This window comes from Chinchilla lanigera, unplaced genomic scaffold, assembly GCF_000276665.1.
Source record: "Chinchilla lanigera isolate Chin_1 unplaced genomic scaffold, ChiLan1.0 scaffold00017, whole genome shotgun sequence".
NCBI classification, from domain to species: Eukaryota; Metazoa; Chordata; class Mammalia; order Rodentia; family Chinchillidae; genus Chinchilla; species Chinchilla lanigera.
Window position 1 is genome coordinate 28,287,224 of NW_004955418.1, and position 24,936 is coordinate 28,312,159.

A 24,936-nucleotide genomic window follows, 5' to 3' on the forward strand; every position below is an offset into this window, starting at 1 on the left:
ATTGCCAAATGGACCTGATTGAAGAGAGCTAGAAAATGACTTCTACGTAAAGCTATCTCTTCTCCATTTGACAAGCCAGCTCAGAATTCAAGCAGTGATGATTTCTTCCTTTGTGCTGAAACAATGAGGTTCCCACTAGTTGACATCAAAATTCAAGTGTTTTCTATCAGCAAGAGCCCCACATAACTAGGGTGCACCTATAGAATGGAACATCATAAAGTCATGAAAAGAACTATGAAATCCCGCATTTATGGATGTGGCAACACATCCATGATACACTTGCAGACTGGACAAAGTCTCCAGCCACATATTAAGCAGCAAAGAGAGAGGTCTCTGTTTTACATTCAGAGGATTTCACTAGAGGACAGTCAGGAGGCAAGAAAAAGCATCTGTGGTCTTCAGACACAAAAGAAGCCAGAAATGTGAATGTTTAATATAACTAAGTAGACTTGGAGTGGACCACACAACTCCTACTTTCAGTATTATAGAAAAAAAATCAATCTTTCCAAATGTCCACTTCTTTCCCAATGACTAGCCCAGAGTCCATTAGCATTGATCTTTGAAAACATATATGTATCTAAACATTTACATGTTTAAATTATCCTGAACAACCAGAGCACTAACTGGAATCACCAGAAACAAGACAAAGACCACAGGGATGCGTAGTAAATGGAACAAAATTAATGGAGAAATAACATACCTCCATGACAAAGAACAACTGAAGAACTTCATGACCACCAAATCAACACTACAAAAGGTACTGAAAGATATTCTAGATAGAGATAAAAATAACCACAATTCTAAGAACAACAACAGAAGGAAACCACCAGTCAGAGCAAGCAATTAAACAGAGGGGAAAAGCAGGGAACCCATAGTAGGAAAATATCATGACAAAGATAAGCCAATACATATCAGTTATAACCATCAATGTAAATGGCCTCAATTCACCAATCAAGAGAAACAGACTAGCATAATGGATCAAGAAACAAGATCCAACAATATGTTGTATACAAGAAACTCAAAAAGAACTTCACAGATTAGCTTTTAACTCAAAAAGAAATTCATAGACTAAAAGTCAAAGGATAAAAAACAATATTCCATGCAACAAGAAACCAGAAAAATGCGGAGGTAGCTATTCTGTTTGCAGACAAGGTGAACTTCAAACCAAGAATGATCAAAAGACATAAAGAACGTCACTACATACTTGTTAGGTCAAAACTTCGAGAGACAGCAAAAACAATCAAAAATATGTATATGCCAAATATGGGAGCACCCAACTATATAAGACAAGTATTAATAGACATGAAAAAATCAAGTGACCAATAACACAATTGTAATGGGGTACCTTAATACCCCACTGTCACAAATAGGTAGATCAACAACAACAACAACAACAAAAAATCAGCAAAGAAATATCATAACTAAACCAAACCTGTGAACAAATGAACTTAGTAGATTTTACAGTGTTCCACCCAACATCAGAATACACATTCATCTCACCTGCTCATGGGACGTTCTCCAAAATAGACCATATACTAGCCCACAGAACATGCCTAAGTAAATGCAAAAGAATTGAAAGTGTCCCAAGTATATTATCTGACCACAGTGCAATGAAATTGGAAATTAAGGGCAAAATAAACCACAAAAATTGCATAAACACATGGAAATCAAGTAACTCCCTCCTGGTCACAGCTGAAATTAAAGAAGAAATTAAAACAATATCTACAATTACACAAAAATAAAGATACAACATACCAGAACCTGTGGGACACATGAAAGCAGTACTAAGAGGAAAATTTATGGCACTACATTCTCACATCAGCAAAACAGAATGAGCACAAATAAACGACCTAATATTGCACCTCAAGCTTCTAGAAAAGGAAGAGCAAGTCAAGACCAAAGCCTGTAGAAAAGAGGAAATTATAAAGATCAGAGCAGAAATTAACGCAGTTAAGACTAAGAAAACAGTACAAAGAATTAATGAATTGAAGACTTGGTTCTTTGAAAGAATAAATAAAATTGATAAATCCTTAGCCAATCTTATCAAAAGAAGGAGAGAAAAGATTCAAATTCATGCAGTGAGGAATAAAAAGGGTGAAATCACTATAGATTCTGGGGAAATTCAGAAGAAAATCAATACCTACTTTGAAAATCTTTACTCTCATAGGATGGAAAACACAGAAGAAATAGACAGATTCCTAGAAACATATAAATTACCAAAGATGAATCAAGAAGATATAAAACTTCTGAATAACCCAATATCAGTAAATGAAACTGAAAATGTAATTAAAAATTTACCAACAAAGAAGAACCTAGGTCCTGATGGGTCACAGCGAATTCTACAAGAAATTTAGAGAAGATTTAATACCAATCTTCTTAAACTCTTTAATGAAATTGAAAGGGAAGTAATATTCCCTAACTCATTCCTAGAGGCAAGTACTACCCTGCTACCAAAACCAGAGAAAGACCCAACCAAAAAAGAGAACTACAGGAATATATTTGCAAAATTCCTGAGTAAGATACTAGCAAATAGAATGCAGCAAATCATCAAGAAAATTATACACCATGACCAAATAGGATTCATCCCAGGAATATAATGATGATTCAGTATATGCAAATTAATAAATGTAATATACCATATCAACAGAGGCAAAGACAAAAATTACATGATCATCTCAATTGATGCAGAAAAAGCTTCTGACAAAGTCCAACACTCATTCATGATAAAAACCCTACAGAAAATCAGAATAGATGGTCTTTATCTCGATTTGATAAAAGCCACCTATGACAAAGCAACAGCCAACATCTTACTAAATGGACAAAAACTAAGAGTTTTCACTCTAAAATCAGGAACAAGACAAAGATGTCCACTATCTCCACTTCTATTTGATATAGTTCTGGAAACATGAGCCAGAGCAATTAGACAAGAGAAGGAAATAAAAGGAATAAAGATAGGAAAGGAAGAAGTTAAATTATCATTATTTGCATATGACATGATACTCTATATAGAAGACCCCCAAAATTCTACCAAAAGACTTCTAGATTTAATACAAACAACAAATTCAGTAGCACAGCTGGATACAAAGTTAATACTCAGAAAGCAATAGTATTCCTATACACAAACTACAAACTCACTGAGAGAGAAATTTGGAAACCATACCCTTCACAATAGCATCCAAACAAATGAAAAACTTAGGAATCAATCTAACAAAGGGGGCTGGGGATTTAGCTCAGCGGCAAAGCACCTGCCTGGCAAGCGCAAGGTTGTGAGTTCGGTTCCCGGTCCTGGGAAAAAACCAAAAACCAAAAACCAAAACCAATCTAACAAAGGAAGTAAAGGATCTATGTATTGAAAATTACAGTACTCTGAAGTACTGTAGATGATATCAGAAAATGGAAAGATATCCCTTGCTCATGGATGGGATGAACCAACATAATATAAATGGCCATACTTCCAAAATTGTTATACAGATTTAATGCAATCCCAAACAAAATACCATTAGCATACTACACAGATCTAGAGAAAACATTACTAAAATTCACCTGGAACCAGAAGAGGCCTAGAGTAGCAAAGGCAATCCTGGGCAACAAAGTCAAGGCAGAAGGAATCACAATCCCCAACTTGAAATTACACTAGTAAGTTACTGTGATACAATCAGCATGGTACTGGTGAAAAACCAGACCTGAGGACCAGTGGAACACATTAGAAGATACACACACAACCACAAACACACTTAGCCACCTTATCTTTGAAAAAGGGGCAACACATGTTTACCAGAAGAAAGACAGCCTCTTTAATAAAATGGTGCTGGCAAAACTGGCTCTCCACATGCCAAAGACTAAAACTATACGCATGTCTACCATCACACACTAAGCCAAAATTATAATAGATCAAAGATCTAAAATTAAAATAGAAACACTAAATCTACTAGAAGTGAAAGTAGATAGAAATCTTGAAGACATAGGGGTAGGCAGACAGTTCACGAGCAAAACCCAGACTGCATGGGAAATATTACAAAGAATCAACACCTCGGATCTCATCTTATTAATCAACACCTGGGATCTCATCTTTTGCATAATGAAAGAAATCACCAACAAAGTGAAAAGATAAACCATAGAGTAGGTAAAATTTTTAGCCAATTGTCCCCCAGACAAAAGACTTCTATCTAGAACATACAAAGAATTGAAAAAAAATCAGACTTTGAAGGATTGGGAAGCCACTTCTTGCAAGGAATGAATGAAAATAGTGGTAAAGATCTTGAACTCTTTGAAGAACAGTTCTGTGGAGTCTCTAGTGAGCAGAACTAGAAGCAATAAGCTAACATTAAAGGGAAGCATTTGATGTGGCTAAGACAGAGTTTTCTCAATGTGGACCAGTGTGGAGGCAGCTAATCTGGTACAGAGGTACCAAACTCAAAGACCTAATCAAAAAATGGGCATCTGAGATGAATATACACTTCTCAGAAGAACAAATACAAACAACAACTAAATATATGAAAAAATGTTCAGTATCACTGGTGATTTGAGAGATGCAAATTAAAACAACACTGAGATTCCATCTCACCCCAGAAAGAATGGCTATTATCAAGAAACCAACCAATAACAAATGCTGGCAGGGCTGTGGGGAAAAAGGAACACTTCTCCACTACTGGTTGGAATGTAGACTGAGGCAACCACTGTGGAAATCAGTGTGGAGAGTCCTCAAAAAACTAGGACTACAGTTTCCATTCGAAACTGTACATTTTCCAGCTATTCCTCTTCTAGTTATCTTCCCAGAAAAATTAAAAACATCAACCACAGCGATATGTGTGCACCCATGTTTATAGCAGCACAATTTGTAATAGCTAAATCTTAGAAACAATCCAAATGCCCATCAACCAAGGAATAGATAAAAAAGATGTGGTATTTTTATACAGTAGAATACCACTCAGCCATAAAGAAAGATAAACTGGAGACTTTTATATGTAAATGGGTGCAACTAGAGACCATACTCATAAATGAAATAAATCAGATTCACATATGTAAGCATCGTCTTGTCTCCCTGGTATGAGAAACTGAAAGAGTATATAAGTTTCAAAATGTACAATAGATACTGTGAAATGGGAAGAAATTGTTCAAAAGGAAAAAGGAAAGGGAAAAGGACAGCAGGGAAGAGGGAAAGAATGCAAGTCAGTTATTAGTATCTCCTAATTCATTAAAAAGGAAGGTTGGGCTAATATCAATCGGAGAACTTTTTATGCCCATATGTTGTACCCTGAGCAACTACTTTAAAGATAACAATATGTAATATATTAACTACTGTTATTCTCCTATGATTTTGTTAATGAAACTTTGTTTTATCTTTTTTTCCATAAAATAAAAACAGAAAAAACATAAATTGTCCTGCACAGAGATTGCATTGGGAGATGGGTGCGCTGGGCTACTCACCTCTGCGCGAAGCCACATCTCCACCTTGGTGGACGTGCCTGGACGCGATCCCGCCGTTGCCTTTGCTTGGAGGCTTGTCTTGCACATGTAGCCATCAGAACAGTCCTGTGTTCCACCACCAAAGGACACATAAGAAAATGCCAGTTAGCTTGAGAATTCGGCACTCTTGAAAGCACAGCTTCCTGAAGTTCCCTGTCAACTGGAGCCTCCAGGCACGGTAAATGAGATGAGATGGTACAGATAGAGACCAGTCCAATACACACCGCACAGTGCACCCCGACAGACACCACTGCCCTTCCCCTGCCTTCCGCATTTGCTAATGTTTCCCTTCTACCGAATAAACCCCTGGCTTTCTTTGTCCTTCTAGTCTGTAGCACCAAGGTCAGACAGACTTCCAGTTGGCAGCATTGAAAAGCACTTACACATATAGTGGTATCTTGCCACATGGTTAATATTGAAGTTCAGGGGATTTGTAACAACTCCAGAAGCTGGGAAGGGCCTCTGTTTCCATGTTCTCCCCAAGGCAAGACCTCTACGAAATGTCGGGAGGTGATCAAGCACGTCAAGGAACCTGCCCTTCTTCTTCCCTCCTGGGTTCGCCGGTCCACACTGAGAAAACTCTGTCTTAGGCCACATCGAATGCCTCCCTTTAACGTTTGCTTATTTCTAATTCTGCTCACTAGCGACTCCACAGAACTGTTCTTCAAAGAGCTCAAGATCATTACCACTATTTTCATTTGTTCCTTGCAAGAAGTGGTTTCCCAACCCTTCACCAGTTGTATTTTCTCTTGCCTTTTTTGCATTGCTAATAAATACACTAATGCATGATGTCTAATTGTAAAGCAGCTCTGCTTTTAAGGCAAAATTTGTCTAAATTCAATAAACTCATATGTAAAAAAGTAGTACTTCTCCATGTGCATAGTCACGTACTGGGGAATATTAATTCTTCACCAAATCATTACCCAAACATTCCCATTTTAATAGCATTAAAATCATAACAGTTAAGCAGGAAGTGGTTCATCTTCTTATTAAGAAGAGGGAAGTCTGGATACAGAAACACGGGCACAAAGAGGAAAAAGCCAAGTGAGAACAGAGGTTGAGGTGGTGCGGCTATAATTCAAAGAATGGCAGGGACTTCAGTGAGAGGGAGAGGGCAGGCAAGGGAGCTCTTCCTTAGAGCTTGCCGACACCTTCGTTCCATGCTTCTAACCCCCAGAACTGAGACAGAACACATTTCCACCACTTTAACTCACCCAGCGCATGGTACCCTGTTATGGGGTCCCTGGGAAACTAACAGAGTCAGGACATTTTTAGAGAGATGAGTAGCACCTTACCAAGCCCTCCCAGCAGGCCGGGCTGACCACTCACCAGAACTCTCTAGGGAACCCTGCTTCAGTCAGCACCAGTTCTGACCTGCTGGATTCAACTCATTCTGATAAGTCATCTCTCTGCCATATGTTGTTAAATATCTTAAATAGCATTCTTTTTTGGTTTTTGGTCATAATGGGGATGGAACCCAGGGTCTTACATGGTAGGTAAGTGCTCTACCACGAGCTGTACCACTAGCATTTTTTTAAAATATTTCTTTTAAGACAGGATCATGCTAAGTTGCCCAGACTAGGCTGAAACTTGAGATCCTTCTGCCTCAGCCTCCTAAGCAACTGGGATTACAGGCACGCACCATCGTGACCAGTGTTTTGAATATGATTCTTGACTATAAGGTAAACTATCAGATATCCAACACTATTGTTTTTAATTCTTTTGTTAAGGTTATGCATTTTGTCTTAAATTCCAGCCCTGTGCCATCCAACCTCAAAGCTCCCCCCGAGGGCCCTCTACCACTGAAATCCTGTACTCAGCCAGCGTAAACTCAATAATGGCTCAGGTGGAGAAAGAGACATGTAGGGACAACTCTGCTCATCGGCACTGCTGCTGGCTTCTACAACAAACCTCCACCCTCTTCTTTGCACAAACAACCAGTCCTCCCCCAAGGACTCATTCCCTCCTCCTGGTCAGTGCTGCACGGCCTCCTGGCTCCAGGTTGCCCCCCAGGTAGATCTGGCCAATCCCAATCGAGGCCTCAGTATTACTGGCCTCAGAGACTCAGGAGGGCGACTGATCTGTCAGAGCCACTGTGGCACATTTCAGGATCAGCCTAAGGAGTGAGGTGAAAGGCTTGTTCTTTCTCCACTGCACCTGAACAAGGAAGATTTTACAAATCCAAGCAGCCACTAACAGAATTAAATGGAGCCAGAGAGTAAAGTTAATAAAGGATCGCAAGGCGGTGGGATGCAGAGAGCAGCCTGACTGCACACTTTACACCCCAGTAAGGGCAGGGTGGTAGGGCGACCTGACTGGCTTTGGGACCCACTCAGGGACTGGTGAAACGCGTGCCTCAGTGTGCTGGGGAGGTCACAGAGGCATGGCTTTGGAGCCTGGGTCTGCTCCCTTGGCCCTTCCTCTCCGGCACTGGTGCCCCTGATCTGCTTCCTGGTCCCCATAAATCAAGCAGCTCTTCTCCACCACACCTCCTATTATGATGCTCCTGCCTGGGAGCCAGCTGATCATGGACTGAATCCTCTTAAAACATACAGCAAATTGAACTTCTCCTCCTTTAACCTGTGGGTGTCAGGTACTGTGTCCCAGAAACAAAAACCTCACTGTTACAATCACTGTAGCCAAAGCTTGCACTAGCCTCTAATTTTTCAGTTACAAGACCCATCTCTGTCACCCAGTGAGTTCAGTTCTGTCACTTGCAACCAAAATAATCCTGATATTAAGTGACATATATTGTTTAGCAATTTAAAAATAGAACATTTCTACTGTATTGCATTGTCATTCAGATTATGACACGTAATGAATAACTGATGATGTAAAAGATTTACCAACAACAAAAGTATAATGGGGTATGTTTGTAAGAAACAGTACTGGCAGTCTGCAATTTTAAAGTAATGTAGGCACAGGAGAAAAAAAATCAAAACTCTGATGATATGCAGAGAACAGTTACAGCCAAATTGTGTGTAATAAATGTAATTCACGTGATGAAAGAAAGTGTTCTCTTTTGTATTTTCCTATACCTGAGCAATGATCATACAACCTCTTAAGGAAACACACAATTTAGTAAAACTCTAGTTACAATGCAAAACACATTTCCTTTGACCAAAAGAAGTGAATGAAAAATTCCTGAACATCTATGTTATAAAATCTAAATAAATTACTATTCTCTTTTCCAATGAGTTAAGATAAAGAGATATGTCGTTTTCGATTTTAGGTAGTGCCAAAGACTATCCATTATCATCCATAGGGAGGTGCACACGGTTTTTGATTCAGCCTGTATTGGTAGTGAAATGTGCCCTGTTCAGTATCAATCTTTTAACAATCAGGAAAAGCCTTGAAAAATAAGTGTAGACAAAGGAGAGGGCTGGGGGGCCCAGCGGCAGAGCATTTGTCTAACATGCACAGACCACAAGGTTTGATCCTCAGTGATGCAGAAGAAAGGAAAAAGAAGAAAATGAAAAGAGGAAATATTGCTGGGAAAAGGAGGGCATTTAGCACTTTTCCCATCAAACACTGACTTCCACATAAGACGCTTTCTCCTCCATTGTTTTAATCCAAGGCAGAAAAGTAGGCTTTGTTCTTCACTGTTGAGGGATGCTGTTTTAGAGAAAAACAAATGTGAAAGCCTGAGAACCGTCGCCCAAGCCAGCTCCCCAGCCCATCCAGGCCTGCAAGTAGCATCAACTCAAATCCTTGGCTATGACGTCTGCCCAACTGTTCCAATCTAGACCCTTGTGGCTTCTCTGCATTCTTCTTCAGTTCACTGTAGTTTGCAATTTCAGCCTTCTTAAATTCCGGGTCGCTCAGGGCCCTGGGCCCAGCCCCTAAGGAAGTGAGTCTTCGTGAAAAGGCACGGACTGCTGCTCCAGACAGCGTACAGGATCCTGGCTGGGGTGGAGGCTGTGAGCACACAGCGGGCCTACAGTGTATGCGGCTCAGTCTGCTCCCTATAGCAAAGAGGGTGAGGGACCGAAGCACTTCTAAGCAACTTCTTTTTCAGCTCTTTCTGGGCAGAGCTGGTCATGGAAAGCGGGTCACTTGATCCAAGCACTCTTTCTGGCCCACTGAGCAAATTCTGCCAGAGAGCAGGGTCTCGGCACAAACATGCGACTGATGTTGTGGACTGGCTCAGGCCAGCACTGGGCTGAGACTGACAAGCTCAAGTCGCTCAAGTGTGGCTGAGAAGTTGGCACGTGAGGGTCTGCAGCCTGCCCCAGACCTCCTGAACCTGTCCTCAGCGGGACCCCAAGTGGGCTGGCTGCGTGCTGGGCAGCCCAGAGATGGTGCTCATTTCCACGCTGACCCCAAGGGACTGCAAACCAGCTGCACAAGCCAGCACTAGCACTGCGCAAGCCTGGCTGGGCACTAGAGTTCAGGCTGGCATTTCCAAATGCGACCCCAGACCCACTGAGTCCAAATGTCTCAGGGTCGAGAACCGGCAGCACACCAGGCCGCTTCTCCAAGGCAGAGGAGAACAGGGGCGTCTGTAGCTGCGTCAGCTGAGAAGGTGACAACTCCAAGCCTTCAGGAAGACCTTGGCTTTGCTGGAGCTCTTCAAATGCCAAGCTCGCCTCTCCTGGTGTCCATCGTGGGCTGACCATGAAGCCCGGCTTTTCAACATCTTTACTGTGACTTCAGACCCTACTTTATCCCAACATGTGCAGACCGGACTCTACCCTCTGCGACTGCCATTCATCTCATGACTTCATATGCTCCACCTACACTCAGCTGTCAGACACCTGCTCCCACCTGCCACACAGCTGGCTGCTTCTCTCTGTCCCTGCAGAAAAGAAATGGGTAGGAAACGTGCAGGCACCACAGATAAATTGAACATTTCCTCAAAGCCGAACCTCTTCCAGCCACTGAAACAGAAAGCCCTTCACCTTATTTCAAAGTAAGGAGGGAAGACTTAGAGAAGCAAATGCATAAATGTGCTAGACACACCTTTGTAAATATGTAAAAACCCAGGAGTCACAAAAGATTGGATAAGTTTTTCATAGAATAAAATTTTTAACATCACAAAGACAAATATCAAAATGTGAAAGAATTTTAGCTGATGTCATGCAAAAAGAGCTGATTTTCTCAATATATGAATAGCTTTAATTTCCTCAAAATAGAGATAGTTCCAACACATCAATAAGGTAAAGGCTAACAACCCAACAGAAAAATGAACAAAGAATACACAGCCTTTCACTAATAAGGAAATACACAGGGACAGAAATACATTCAATGTTATTTATAACAATGCAAATTAAAAACTATGTGATAAACTTTTTACCTATTAAGTGGAAAACATCAAAAAGTGGGAAATCACTACATAGACAAATTTTGTATAAAATAGGCTGGCACTGTCATACACTGCCTGGGACAAGGCACCTTAAATTAGTGTAACAACCTGGAAAAGTAAGGTCGCCAAATCTATCAAAATGTATAATGTATATACCTTGGATTTAGAAATGTTAGTTCCAGCAGTCTATCTTATAGGTACAGTTACATATATAAAATCAATGCAATGGTATGTATAAAAGTATTCTTTTAACGCTTGAACCACCACTATGGAAATGAGTGTGGAGACTCTTGGAAAACTAAAAATGGAAATTTCATTCGACCCAGCTATTCCCCTTCTTTGTAGCTTCCCAAAAGAGATAAAGACATCATATTGCATTGATATATTCATACCCATGTTTACAGCAGCACAACTCCTAATAGCTAAATCTTGGAAGCTGCCTATATGTCTATCAACAAATGAATGGATAAAGAAAATGTGGTATTTACAAACAGTGCAGTACTCCTCTGCCATGAAGAAGGGTAAACTTAAGACATATGTAGGTAAATGGGTGCACCCTGAAACCATAATGTTAAGAGAAATAAATCAGACACACAGACTTAATATCACATGGTTTTTCATACCTGAGAAACCCAAAGTATAAACAAATGAAACAGCAAAATAAAAAAATCTTCTACAAATGAAAAGCAAACCAAGAGATGGAGGGAGAAGGGAAGGGAAAGGAAGGAGATGTAAAAAGAAGAAAGCCGGGTGTGGTGGCACATGCCTGTAATCCCAGCACTGAGGAGGCTGAGGCAGGAGGATCATCACCAAGTTTGAGACCAGCCTGGGCTACAAAGTAAGCTCAAGGCTGGCCTCAGACCATGGCTCAAAAAGACAAAAAAAAAAAAAGGAAAGAAAAGAAAGTAATAAGATGTGTCATATACCTGCACCAGCTCCCCACAATGAACATCATCATTATGTACTGCAAACATGGACTCATAAAAATAAATATTAAAAAAGAAATAACTGCTTTAAAAAATTTAAGCAGAAAATTGAAACAACACTGAGACTTTATCTCACCCCAGAAAGAATGGCTATTATCAAGAAATCAACTGATAACAAATGCTGGTGAGGCTGTGGGAAAAAAGGAGCCCTTCTCCACTGCTGGTGGGAGTGTAGACAGGGGCAACTACTATGGAAATCAGTGTGGAGATTTCTCAAAAACTAGGACTAGAGGTCTCATTTGACCCAGCTATTCCCCTCCTGGGTATCTTCCCAAAAGGATTAAAAGCATCATACCACAGCAACATACGCATACCTAGGTTTATAGTGGCACAGTTTGTAATTGCCAAATCCTGGAAACAACCCAAGTGTCTATCAACTGGTGAGTGGGTAAAGAAGATGTGGGGTTTTTCTACGATGGAGTATTACTCTGCCATAAAGAAGGATGCATTCGAGACACTTCTAGAAAAATGGATATACCTTGAGTCCATACTTTTAAGTGAAATAAATTGGACACATGTACTTGAATACTGCATTACTTCTCTGGTATGAGAAACTGAAAGTATAAATAAAGGCCAAAATGTATTTTGAAACAGGAGGAAAATATTCAGATGGGGAGGGGAACAAGAAAGATGGGAAGGGGAAAGGAAAGAAGGGAAGAGTTTTAAAACTGAGAAAAGAAGAAATCATGAAAACAAAGCTTTGTAAATGGGGAAGGGAGGAAGGGTAGGAGAATGGGGAAAAAACAAGTTACATTATGTACAGGTGCAAATTCTCTATGATGAATGTGATCATTATGTATATCTAAAGTGTACCAATAAAATTTAATTTAAAAAAATTAAGCAGAAACATTTGATTAAATCTCCATTAACTAGATCATAATCTAAGAATTTTAATTTTGTTTTAAAAAGTGTTATTTTAATGGTATAAAGTTTGGAAACAATCTATGTTCTTCTGTGAGGACTGTTTACGTAAGTTATGATACATCCAAGAAATGGAATGCTATACAGTCACAAAAAATAAGTTCCATAAATATTGTATTGAATAGTGGCCACGACAGACCATGAAAATGTTTAAGCTTTACATATTATAAACATATACACATAATTATACATCTTGCAGAATGATACATGTACACTACCATTTATTTAAATGTAAGTGTGTACCCCAGACATTCCTGGAACAACAGCAAGGACCGTCATACCATTGGGGACCTCTGAGGATTTGCATAAAGGGGGTGGGAGGGTTAGAGGAAGACACCTTAATATTTTTTAATATGCAAACCCTTTTGTGGCTCTATAAATCATACTTCATTTTAAACAAATTATCACTTTTCCTTTGCATGTACACATCCAGGACCTCACAGGGCTGCAGTGGAGCCCAAGTCTTCAACTTCCAGGGCAAAACGTCCTGTCACCTTAGAGGACCCTGGAAGGACAGGAAAGCTTTCCAGTGTAGCGCTGACTGTACACGGGACAGGGCTCTACAGGAACATGTCTGCTCTGCTTCCTTACAAACTGTCCTGGCACACATAGCCCCGCTGTGCTACCTGTTAGATCCTGCTGCCCAAATAATGATGAGGCTTCTTTTGTTGAATTTTAAGAAGCTTTTAAAGATCTTTTCTAGAAAAAAAAAAAAAAAAAAAAACGCTGTTATCTTTTCTTTTTCATGTGTTTATCTAAAAACCTCAGCTCTGCTTTGGAATGAGGCATTGCGTTAGGATTTACGCCATGGTTAAATGCCTAGAATAGCCAGCTGCAGGAAGACCTGGGGAAGGCCATGGGGAAGGAGGCAACTGAAGCTTCCAGGTCACGGCCAGCAGGGATCTCTCCCACAGCCTGCAAGATCCTTGTAATGGTTGATACACTGTGTCAACTTGAGAAGTCTAGAAGCTTAACCAAGTGACTCGGCAGTTCTACATCCTAGGGTGTAGAAGGCATGCCCTAGGGTAGCTGTTTAAACACTAGGATGTGGTGATGGTTGATTCACTGTGTCAACTTGAGAAGTTTAGAAGCCTAACTAAGCAACTCAACAGGCGACCGGGGTCCTCACTTTGTAAACATCCTGAGCCTGTGCAAGAGGAGGGCATGGAGATGGCGAGTGCTACACCCACCCGAGGGTGGGTAGCCTGCTTACAATATAAGGGAGGAAAAGAGGCTTGCTATTCCCTTTTAGCTCTTGTTGCTTTTGCTGTCTTCTGCCACCTTGAACAGTTGCCCCTGTGCCACACCACCCTGCCTTAGAGCCAGCTGTTTATAAACAGAAATCTCCACAAACTTCGAGCTAAATAAACCTTTCCTCCCCTAAGTTTGAGTGTTGTGTATGTTGTCTCAGCAAGGAGAAGAAAGTAACTAAGATAGTCCTAGAGCCCTGGGGACCAGGGCAAACGTAGGCCACAGATCTCAACTGATTATTCTTTCCTATTGTGGGAGTTCAAACCAGTACTGCCTGTAGCTGCCCAAAACTGATTAACCTTGGGGGTCAGACATTAAACTAGTATCTGTCCATTTATATAAAGCCAGGGTTAGATGGTGAGAAGCAATTGCAGTGGATATGGAAGGTCTCCAAATCATGCTCTTAACATGTTATGAGGTCTGACTCCACCTCCATGGCACTTTCCAAGTGCATGTCAGAGGCTTGGCCAGGCTGACTCTGAGGCCTCCGGCAACACTGTATACAATGGTGAGTTCGTTATAGAGCAGTCATGGCAAAGCTTTTGGAGACCAAGCACCCAAACTACAACCCAAAACCACTTATTTATCACCAAGTGCCAACACTGAAATTAAGTCTGATTACTGAGGTTATAGTTTTAGTTTAGAAATAACAACTCATGCATTAACATGTTTTGTCTTAAAAGAAAAACACAATAAAGAACTCCCAATGATACAAACAGCCTGCTGTGGCACGTGTCATAAGTTCACCACCACTGGTATAGAGTGACCAAGTCCAATGAAAGTCATGGATGGGTAACCGATGCCTGTGGAACATTTAGGTAAAACTCAAAACATCAGGAACTCAAAAAGTCAAAAGTTCAAAAGTGAAGGAAAATAAGGATATACAGGATACTTTATCTTTGAAGAGGACTTCACATGTGTCCAACTGATCCTGCAGTATTTTGAGGCTTATTTAACATAACATGGTCATTAACTAGTCCGTCCACCTGTGCCTCAGAGCTTTCCAAGGGAGAGAGTTGAAGCCACACTTCAGACAAGTTCTACCTGAGAAAGCTGGGCCTGCCCTTCCAGGAAAGAAGTAAATCTTGTACTTTACCATCTGCACAATATAACCATCATTCGTGCTTTTATTCATATAATCTAACTTTTTCTTTAGTGCCAGGGATCAAATCCAGGCCCTTGTGCATGTAAGGCCGTGCTCCACCACTGAGGAACACCCGCAGCCTGGTGACCTAAGCCTCTGCTGAACACATCTGTTCACCAGCTGGGAACTGAAGCACAGGAAAACGTCATGACCACCAGACTTCAACTGGAGGTTCTCTGCCTCACCCAGGAAGAAAGAGCTTCCTCAGCATGGCCATGGCCTGAAACACACAGAGCTGACAGAACTAGGCATGACTGAATACAGTCTAAATACTATAAAATTTGATGATATAAAAATAATGTAATTAATAAAAACTCAGAAAGATGAACAGAAAGGAAGCCAAGAGGTAGCACAAATACTGTGAACATCTCCTCTATTATATGGAAGGCAATAGTTCCTCTCCAAAAAGGAGAAGCAGGAGCATACTGTTTAAAGGCATAGGGCAGTGATGGAACTCTTTAAAGCATTCAGTGGTACAAACAGCCCACTCCTGGGCCACAGGGTTGTCACCACTAGTATAGGAGTGCTCTTGAGAATAATTAAGGAATTATTTATCATAAATGGAGGTTTCATTAAACAGAGTAGACTTATCCATACAATGGACTCCTACTAGAAATAATGAGATAATTGTGTATATGCTCACAAAAAAGACATCAATAATGTAATGTTTTATGGGACGAGTAAGTTATAGAGCAGTGATCACACTTATTTAAATGTACACAGAAATATGTGTACATATATTTACACAGAATTCACAGATGTTTTACAATGACTATTGCTTTTCTTCATAATAGTTAAATAAAATAAGCTGGGCATGGTAGCACATTCCTTTAATTCAAGTTACTCAGGCAGTTGAGGCAGGAACATCACAAGTTCATGGCCAACCTGGGCAACTTAGTGAGACCCTGTCTCACAGTATAATCATAAAGGACTGGGGGTGTAGCTTAGCAGTTGAGTGCTTGCTTAGCATGTACAAGGCCCTGTGTTCAATCCCTAGTAACATAAAAAAATACAGTCAATTAATTAAAGTAAAATAAAGACCCAACCCAGGAAAGAAAAAGAAATAATGCCATAGGGTGACTGAGATGTAGGTCAGGAGTAAGAAAAGCTCATTAAAACTTTTCTTCTACTCTGATCAATATGATTCCAAAAACCATGGAATGCTCTGGCAAACAAAGGTAATTTTGTTCTTATTTTCCTTCCTTTATGAACTAACCCTCAAGGTGTAATACCAAAATGAAGCCAGCACTGCCTTCCTGGGTGGCTCTGTAATTACAGCCTATCTCCACTTTGGTTTTCAAGCAACATACTTTGATGCCACTTCAGGCTCTACATGTTCAACTCCACTCAATGAAGCCACGCTGGGCTCCCCAGCACTGCACACTATGGAAAGAGTTCGTTTTCTCGCGATACCCCTAGCTCCCTCCTCCTGGAAGGACTCCTAGACCTGCCAAGTCCTCCCCTACTTTTTCCTTCTACCCCTTCCTGACTTCCCAATCAGCAGGACATGGCCCTTCCTGTCCCCACTGCAGGGACAGTGGCCCCCAAGAGTGAGCAGCAGGAGACAATCAGCCCCCTTGTCCAGCCACAGAAGGCTACCAAGGGCACTTTGGGGACCTTGACTGGGGTGGGTCCCATGCTGCTGTCTCCATACTGTACTTCTGCTGCCTGCTGAGCTCAGACAAGTCTTTACAGAATGACTGCAGCTTAAATGACACTGAATCCTTTCCCCTCCCTGGGATCAGAGCATTAAAACACACTCGCTCCAATTTTCCTTATTGACACTTTCAACAGATACCTATCTCTGCAAAGTTAGGCTTCACAATTAAGCATTTTCTTTTCCTTCTTTCGCTTTTTAATAATGTTTTGTTTTCGAGTTTTCCAACTTGCCCATTTTGAGTTTTCAATTTTCAGTTCATAGATGTGGGACCTCCGTGTGTGCCCTCATACTGTTTATTATATTAAACAATTTGGTCTGGGCTCCCAGAGCGTCCCTGCTTATTTGGGCCAGAGGACTGGCCAAAGGAGGCTACAGCTGAAGGGGGTTGGGCAAAACTCATTTATTTCCTTCTTTGTTCCTGCTTCCAATTTAAGTTTACTGAGATTTTACTGTATTTCGCCTGTTTATTCTCACGGAAATGTTCTCAAAGGCTTAGTTTTGCTTTTTCAATATGGTAAATTTAAAAAGAACAAAATATGAGACAACTCCTGTTCCAGCCTTCTCCATCTCTCTAGATGCAAACTCACTCCAATTTTATTCCTTTCATAAGTAAATTACTGAGCCATTGGCTGATGTAAGAGAGTCAAGAAATGTATATAATTTTATACTTTATTAGCTTGAAGAAAACTGAGAGTACTGATGGTAGGCAAACAATCAGGATGGCAAGTTGTGCTGATTTCAAAGCACCATTCTTAAAAGCAGTACAAGTCATTTACTAACTTCCCCAGGTTTTAGTCAAGTGGAAGGTACCCAAGCAGCTTAACTCAGAGCAGGAAGTTGTTCAGGATGGGCAGAAGGACACAGAAGGCGGAAAGACCCCCTTTGACAGGTGCCACCAAAGCCCACTGTTGGACCCTTGAACCCTAGCAATGTCCTTGCAGCTCCCCACAAGCAGCCCACAGATGGTGCCCATTGGCGCAGACACTCTTTGTAGGCTACAAAAGACTGCTGGCCTCGCCCAGCTCTGCCAAGCAAACCTCACTCATCTCCCTGTCAGTGTGGCCTTCACGCCTGTGTGTCTGCCACCTTTGTCTAAGGACGCCAGTCACATTAACTTGGGACCCACTCTAACCCCGTGTGACTTCATCAGAACTCCAGTACCTCTGCAGAACCCTGCTTCCCAGGAAGGGCCATGCACAGGTCTGTGAATTTAAGGGACACTTTTCACCCCAGTACTAGGAGACAGGCAGGAAGAAGCAGGCGCAGTGCAGGCCATGCTCCTGAACTACCAAGGACGCCTGCCAGGAAATCAGGCGAAGATGACAGCCAGTGCCAAGGTTTCCGGAGTGGCTCCAATGGAGACACAGCCAGAATGTCAGGGTCGCTGCTGGAAATGGAAGCAGTGTTGGCCCGGAATGGGGTGAGGGTGCCGGCAGCTTTTAGAGAAGACCATGCGGCAGGACAAGCATTGTTTTGTAACCCACGGAGCTGGGCTCAAGACAGTGAGATGCAAGGCTTCACTGAGGTCATTCTGCTTATTCCAAAGGATGCTCACTATCCCTGCATGGTTCAGTGGGCAGGGAGGAGGACCAGCGGAAAGCCAGGGAAGAACAGGAGGATGTGATCCCCTGGGCTTCTCCTATGAAAGCAGCAAGAGCTGCCTGACAGTTCCCGGAATGAGTCACCAGCTCTGCGCCCTTGTTCCCAACCCAACCCTGTGCCGTGTGTGTGTGTGTGTGTGTGTGTGTGTGTGTGTGTGTGTGTGTGTGTGTGTGTGTGTGTGTGTGTGAAGCTCTCGCCCTGCACTTCCTCCCTTCCGTGCATCTATCCAACGCCTGCTGCCAAAGCCTGGCGGCAGGAGGTCTCAGGAGGAGGAGACTGCTGTCTCTGCAGCCAGACAGCAGCGGAACACAGCACAGGAGCAGAAGGAGAAGAACCCGCTCTCTCCCAGCTGTGCGGCAGCCTCAGGGCTTCCTCTCACACCCACCCAGGCCTCCTTCACTTCCAGGAGTTAAGCGTGCTCTCTTCTGTGGCGTCCTGAGTTAGGGTTCCGGACAGACTGACTGCACTAGTGGTTATCTACCTAACAAAGTCTCCGCCCGAAGCTTACGTTTATTACATTTGTACTTCATATAAATGGGGGGGGCGGGCACTGGATCCTCCCAGAATGTCTGTATCTTCTAAGTGTTTGTTTGGCCTACTAGTCATGAGAGCATAACCAACACTAGACACCCTGCACCTTAAATAACTAGAGAACCAAACAAAAAGATAAGCAGCAGGTGTCTTCGGAGACCGAGCACTCACAGTAAGGACAGCTGTCTCTGGGACAGAGGGAGTCTGAGCCTCACACAGGCCAGCTCACTGCCTCAGTGTCAACACCACAGCCTGGGGCAGGGACACAGAGGGAGCCTCACGTCACTCTACTGGAGAGATGGGTTCCGAGGTGGGGCCAGACAGAATCCGGGAGGCAGGGCACAAGCCAGACACAGAGAGGAAGAACTGGAGACCTCAGGCAGCCCTGGAAACATACACACGCATTTATTTACTTATTTATATGTTACTAGTACGTGCCTGCAGTACATGCAGTTCACAGTCGTCTTGGGGCTGGGTGCAATACACATACTTCAGCTCGGTTCTTTTCTAATCCCTTCCCCTTCCCTTCCTTCCTCTGCCTCTAACTGCCCTGCCCCCACTTCCATTCCTGTTGATATTATCAATCTGAGTTTATATTTGCTACATAAAGAGTTGCTCTCGTTGCAGTTAGCAGGCTCCTGTCCACGGCACACCTTTATTCTCCTTACCTGCTCCCCGCCCTCGGTCTCCTGGACCCCTTCCCGTGTGCCAGAGACCTCTCCAGCATCTGTCCTTTGCTGTGCTGTTTATTTTGTCCTTTGCCTCACTCATCAGAGAGACACCATGCGGCATTTAAGCTTGTATGTCTATTTCACTTAACATTTTATTTTCCAGGTGCATCCATTTTCCTGCAAGCATCTAACATTTATCCTTTTTTGTGGCTGAGTAGTATTTGCACTTGGGTGGAGGGAGGAGGTCTGTGAAGAACGAGTGAAGGAAGAGGGCAAGGCCCATCAGGCCACAGCTGGGCTAGGAGCTGCTCACCTTCCTGCCAGCCGAGTAGGCAGATGTCCTAGCACACAGCCACAGGCTGTAGCCTTGGCAAGGAAACACCTTCCCCAGGGTTGGCAAGGGAGGTCCAGACAGAATTGGCCCTAGGGCCTGCCCTAAGCTATCTTAGAGTGATCCATGAAAGAATCAAACTGATGTGGGGGTGGGGATAAGCCAGGGAAGCAGTGCAGTTTCAGCTAGACAGAAGGGATCAGTTCTGGTGTTCTATTGCACAGCATGAGAAAAAGTTAGTAACAACAGCTGCATGTTACAAGGTAGCTAAAAGAGAGAGTGTTAAATGTTCTCGCCACAAAGAAATGATAAATACTTGAGGCAATGGCTATGCTAATTAATCTGATTTAGTCATTCCTCAATTGTTGCATATATTGAAACATCACACCAGATCCCATAAATATACACAATTGTTATTTCCCCCAAAAGAAGAACTAAAATGGAGTTAATCAAAATCTTTATATTAAAAAAAGGAAACTGATTCCAAGGATCTTAACTGCGTTTCAGAAAAAGAAAAATTTTTAAAAATCTACCATGGACAATGTCTGGCATATAGCAAAAAATTACCAGGCATGCAAAGAAACATCAAAATACATCTAAAACTAAAAGAAAAGTCAGCCAGTAGAACTGGCCCCAAAACATGCAGCTAACAGAATCAGAGATAGGACCTGAGGACAGCCACCAGGAGTAGTCTTTATGTCACACAAAGTAGAAGATATGAAAATGACAAGCAGAGAGGTAAACAACCTAAGCCAAACTTCTAGAGATTAAAAAAAAGTGCAATATATTAACTGAAGATTGCTCTAGATAGGGTTAACAGCAAATTAAAAACTGCAGAAGAAAAGCTTAGTGAACTTCATGACACAGTGATAGAAACTATCTGAAATGGAGCACACAGAGGAAAATACCAAATGAAGACACAGAGCAATACGGGACCTAAAACCCAAGTGCAGGGATCCCTAAGGATCATTTTGCATTTTATACAGATTTTAGCATTTCAAAGATTTTTAGCACTAATTACTCCCATTTGATTGTTACCCACTGCACATACTGAAATATCATGCCGTGCCCCATAAATACATACCATTATGCATCAATTAAAAAAAATTATAAATCCTGTCATGAGACAAATCCTGCTATAGGCTTTGTGAATATCACCTTAAAGTAGTACATACAAAATCACCTTATGTGTGGTTCTAATAGTTCATAATAATTCACTATTGGTGAAATTTTTATTCAAATTTTTCACAAATAATAGTTTCCCCTCTCAGAATTCAGAGTACAATTTTTGATCAATATTTTTCAAGTTTCTGCTCTATCTTGCCAATCTTTGCCTGCCAATACCACCAGCAATGTCTATAAATGCCTACTTTGCTGTACCCACAATAGGACTGGTTTTATCAATCTGGTTGTTCTGTAAACTACACTGTTTGTTTATAGTTTGCTAACCTGATTGCACAGAGTGGTACCCCTAAATTTCCCTTATTTTGTATTTCTCTGGTTAGTTGATGGTAGGGATGGTGACAGGTATTCCAGCACTCCCCCCATCAAGGGGCAGACTTTGTTTCTCAGGTCTTGAACATGGGCTACCTGTGATTGTCAATGAAACACAGATTGTACAACCAGTCCCTTTCTTGGAGAGACCATGTGAAGAGGCTCTTACACCCTGCACAAGACCCACACCTACTTTTTTTTCCAGTGCTGAGAAATGAACACAGAGCCTTCCCATTCAGCTCCACTCAGCCCCACTCCCTCTTTTCTTAAGACAAGGTCTTGCACTAAGCAGCTAAGTTGCCCAGGCTGGGCTCAAACTTGTGATCCTCCTGCCTCAGACTCTAGGGTTCTGGGATTATAGGTATGTGCCACTATGCCCGGCTTCACCCTTACTTTTAACACCTATTCTGCTGAGCATCAAGCATGTGAGTGAAGCTGCCTTAGCCCTTCAAACCAGGCCACCAAGTGTCCCCAGGCAACACCACCTGATGCAGAAGAATCACCCTGAAAATTATAAAATATAACAAATTAATTGTTGCTTTATGGCGCTTGTTTGGGGGACAATTTATTACAAAGCATGGGACATGAATTGTATATTCTCTTTTAGGAATTATCTGCTCACATGATGTACCAGTGTTCACTTATCTACTGGGATATTGATATTTTAGTAATATATTTGAGTACCTATGGATTACAGATCTAATCTTTATTATACTTTGTAATACACATTTCCTAGCATATATTTGCCTTTAAATTTTCTTTATAGTATGATTACCACTATTTTAAGGAGTTTTTAGTGTATTATTTTATAGTTTAAGAAAGTCTTCTTCAGGATTATAAAGTTAATTCCTATTTCCTCATGGTACTTCTGCAATTTTTACAGTAAATCTGTACAAAAGATGTGCTATGTCCATGTACCAATTCCCCATAATGAATGTAATCATTATGCACTGCAAACATTCTTAATAAAAATTAAAGATTTTTAAAAAAAAAAAACTGTACCTGCATTATCATTTTTCACATCTGGAATGAATTTCGCTGACTGGTGATCAGAGGATGACACCTGACTGACAGTTCCCAGCTCTCTTCATTGTGACACAGCTCTTGTTACAACACAGCCTAGAGAGATGCTGTGACCAGCTGTGGAGAAAGGGGAATTGGGCACTTCCTGTGCACCCTATGGAAGCTTCCGGTGCCAGCTTCCTCCAGCAGCAGCGCCACAGCTACTCCACAGGGGCCTGGCCAGCCTCCCAGTGCAACTCTCTCAGCCCTCACTCCACTTTGCTCCATGCTGGTGGGAACACCACTCACTCTGTGCCCTCACAGGTGCAGAGCGGAACCCCGGAGTCCACACTGTGGGACTATTCTGCCAGCAGGCAAAGGAAACCAGTGCACACATGCTTCTCCTTCCTCCCATGGTCAGAGTGCCTTGTTCAGAAGGTTCTGGAAGGATGGAGAACCAGGCTACAGCCTGGATTCAATCTCATATCTTCATACTGACTTTTCCTCTCCCTATGCTGTGTTGCTGCTTCATGAGGCCCTAATTTTGCCAAAATATTCCCTCTGCACCAACCTCTGTCCACTGCTCTAAGGCTACTGAGGCTAAGATTGTCCCCAGCCTGGAAAAAACCAATCCTTGTTTTGGCCTGACTCAGCCAGCATCCACTGCCTTGTCAACCAAAAGAAATTTTATTATACAACTAAAGACTAAAAAAATGAAAAGAATATTTACAAATGAAAGAAAATAAATGAGGTAATAAAAGTAAAGGGGAAAAGTGAGTGGGATAATATCAAACTGAATCGAGAAGCCAGTAAGTGGCTAACACATCATGACCCAGTTAAGATTTATAACAAAACTACAAGGATGGCTCAACATGAGAGAATCTATCGATATAATTGCTATGACATTAATAAATTACAGGCAAAATCCATGATTGCACTAACAGACGTAAACAAATGCTCAGTAAAGGTCAGTACATAGGCCCAATTATTTTAATTTAAAAATACTCTTAAGAAAGCCACAAATACATTTTTCTTAATTTGATAAGAAATTAATAAAAATTATAGGAAATGTACTGAATGATGAAATATTTCAATTAAAAATACAAAGGTGCTCCCTATCAAAACTACAACTTAATATTATATTATAATACAAGTATACATAAGAAATAAATAAGATCCAAATACACAACTGCAAATGATTTGTTTAATTTTAGAGAATAAACTAAAATTTAATAGAACTTCACAGATTGGTCAAGAAAAAATAAGCATATGTAAATCCATAACTTTTACAACTTTACCAATAGCTAACCAAAATCATGAAAGTAAAATACATCATTCCCCAAATGATCAAAAATTCAGCAAAATACTTATCATTAGGTCAAGAAAACTACAACTTTACTACAGTATATGAAAAGAAATTCCAAGTTTTTTATGTGCCTGTAAGGAAATTCTAAAATCTATCTGAAAAACAGTGTACAAGTCAATATTTTTTAAAAAGAACAATGAGTGGTATAGGCTTATCAGGTATCAAAAATAAACTAAAGAACATTAGTAATAATTAAAACTTATCTAATCATGACAGACATGAAATAACAGGTCAAGGGATGAAAACACATAATCTAGCAGTAGACCCACATATGTCAGAATTTAATTCATGATAAAGAGGGTATTTTGGATCAGAGACAAAAGAACAGGTAAGTCAAATAATCCATATGAGTCAAGCATGGTAGGGCATGCCTATAATCCAGCATTTGGGAGGCTGAGGCAGAAGGATCACTGTGAGTTTAGGGCCAGCCTCAGCTACGTCTTGAACCCAGTGAGTTCATGACATAGTAAGACCCTGTCTTAAAACACCAACAACAAAAAATCACTATGAAGTCAATTTGCCCACTGTTATAGTTTGTGTCTGCTTGTCCCCCCAAAGCCTCATGCAGTCACGGAGCAGGCTTCTAGAGATTTTTTTGGTTCATGGTCCAATGCTGGGATTATGGGTGTGAGTACTATACCCTCCCTGGGGCGGGTAGCCTGCATACAATATTAAGGAGGTTCCTCCCTTTCTGTTCTTGCTGCTTTTGCTGTTTTCTACTACCATGAACTGTTCTCCTCTATCATGTGCCATTCTGCCTTAGAGCAGTTCAGTATGGACTGAAACCTCCACAAACTGTGCGCTTCCTTAATTTGGGGCATCAGAGATTTTGTCTCAGCAATGACAGAAAAGCAACCAAGACACCACCATTAATAAAATAGATCATCTACATTGCTATATTACATAATCTTCCAAGATAAAATACCACATACATTGTAAAGCCATAAATATAAAAATCAAAATAAAAGATGTCCAGAGGAAAATGTAAGAAAATGTTTCCATAGTTCAGAGGTTGGGAAGGATTTCTTGAGCAAAACACCAATCCAAAGCCATAAGGCGAAAGACTGGCAGATGTGTTAAAATTTCTGTATGACAAGTGCTACTAACAAAAAGAGAGAAGTGACAGACTGGGAAAAATACTGGCAATACACATAGGAAATGAAGGATTGTAGTCATAATACATGTAAATCCTAAAAATCAGTGCTA

General features: G+C 41.3%; 1 protein-coding gene across 4 annotated transcripts in view; it reads right to left on the bottom strand.

The window, feature by feature from the left end:
* The window catches only part of Atg10 (autophagy related 10), a 249,516-nt gene that overhangs the window by 168,381 nt on the left and 56,199 nt on the right, over positions 1 to 24,936 (bottom strand). For all 4 annotated transcript variants that reach the window (XM_013513064.1, XM_013513063.1, XM_013513065.1 and 1 more), the window contains exon 3: positions 5,428 to 5,532. In XM_013513064.1, coding sequence (XP_013368518.1) covers positions 5,428 to 5,532 — 105 coding nt within the window. The remainder of the gene's footprint in view (positions 1 to 5,427; positions 5,533 to 24,936) is intronic.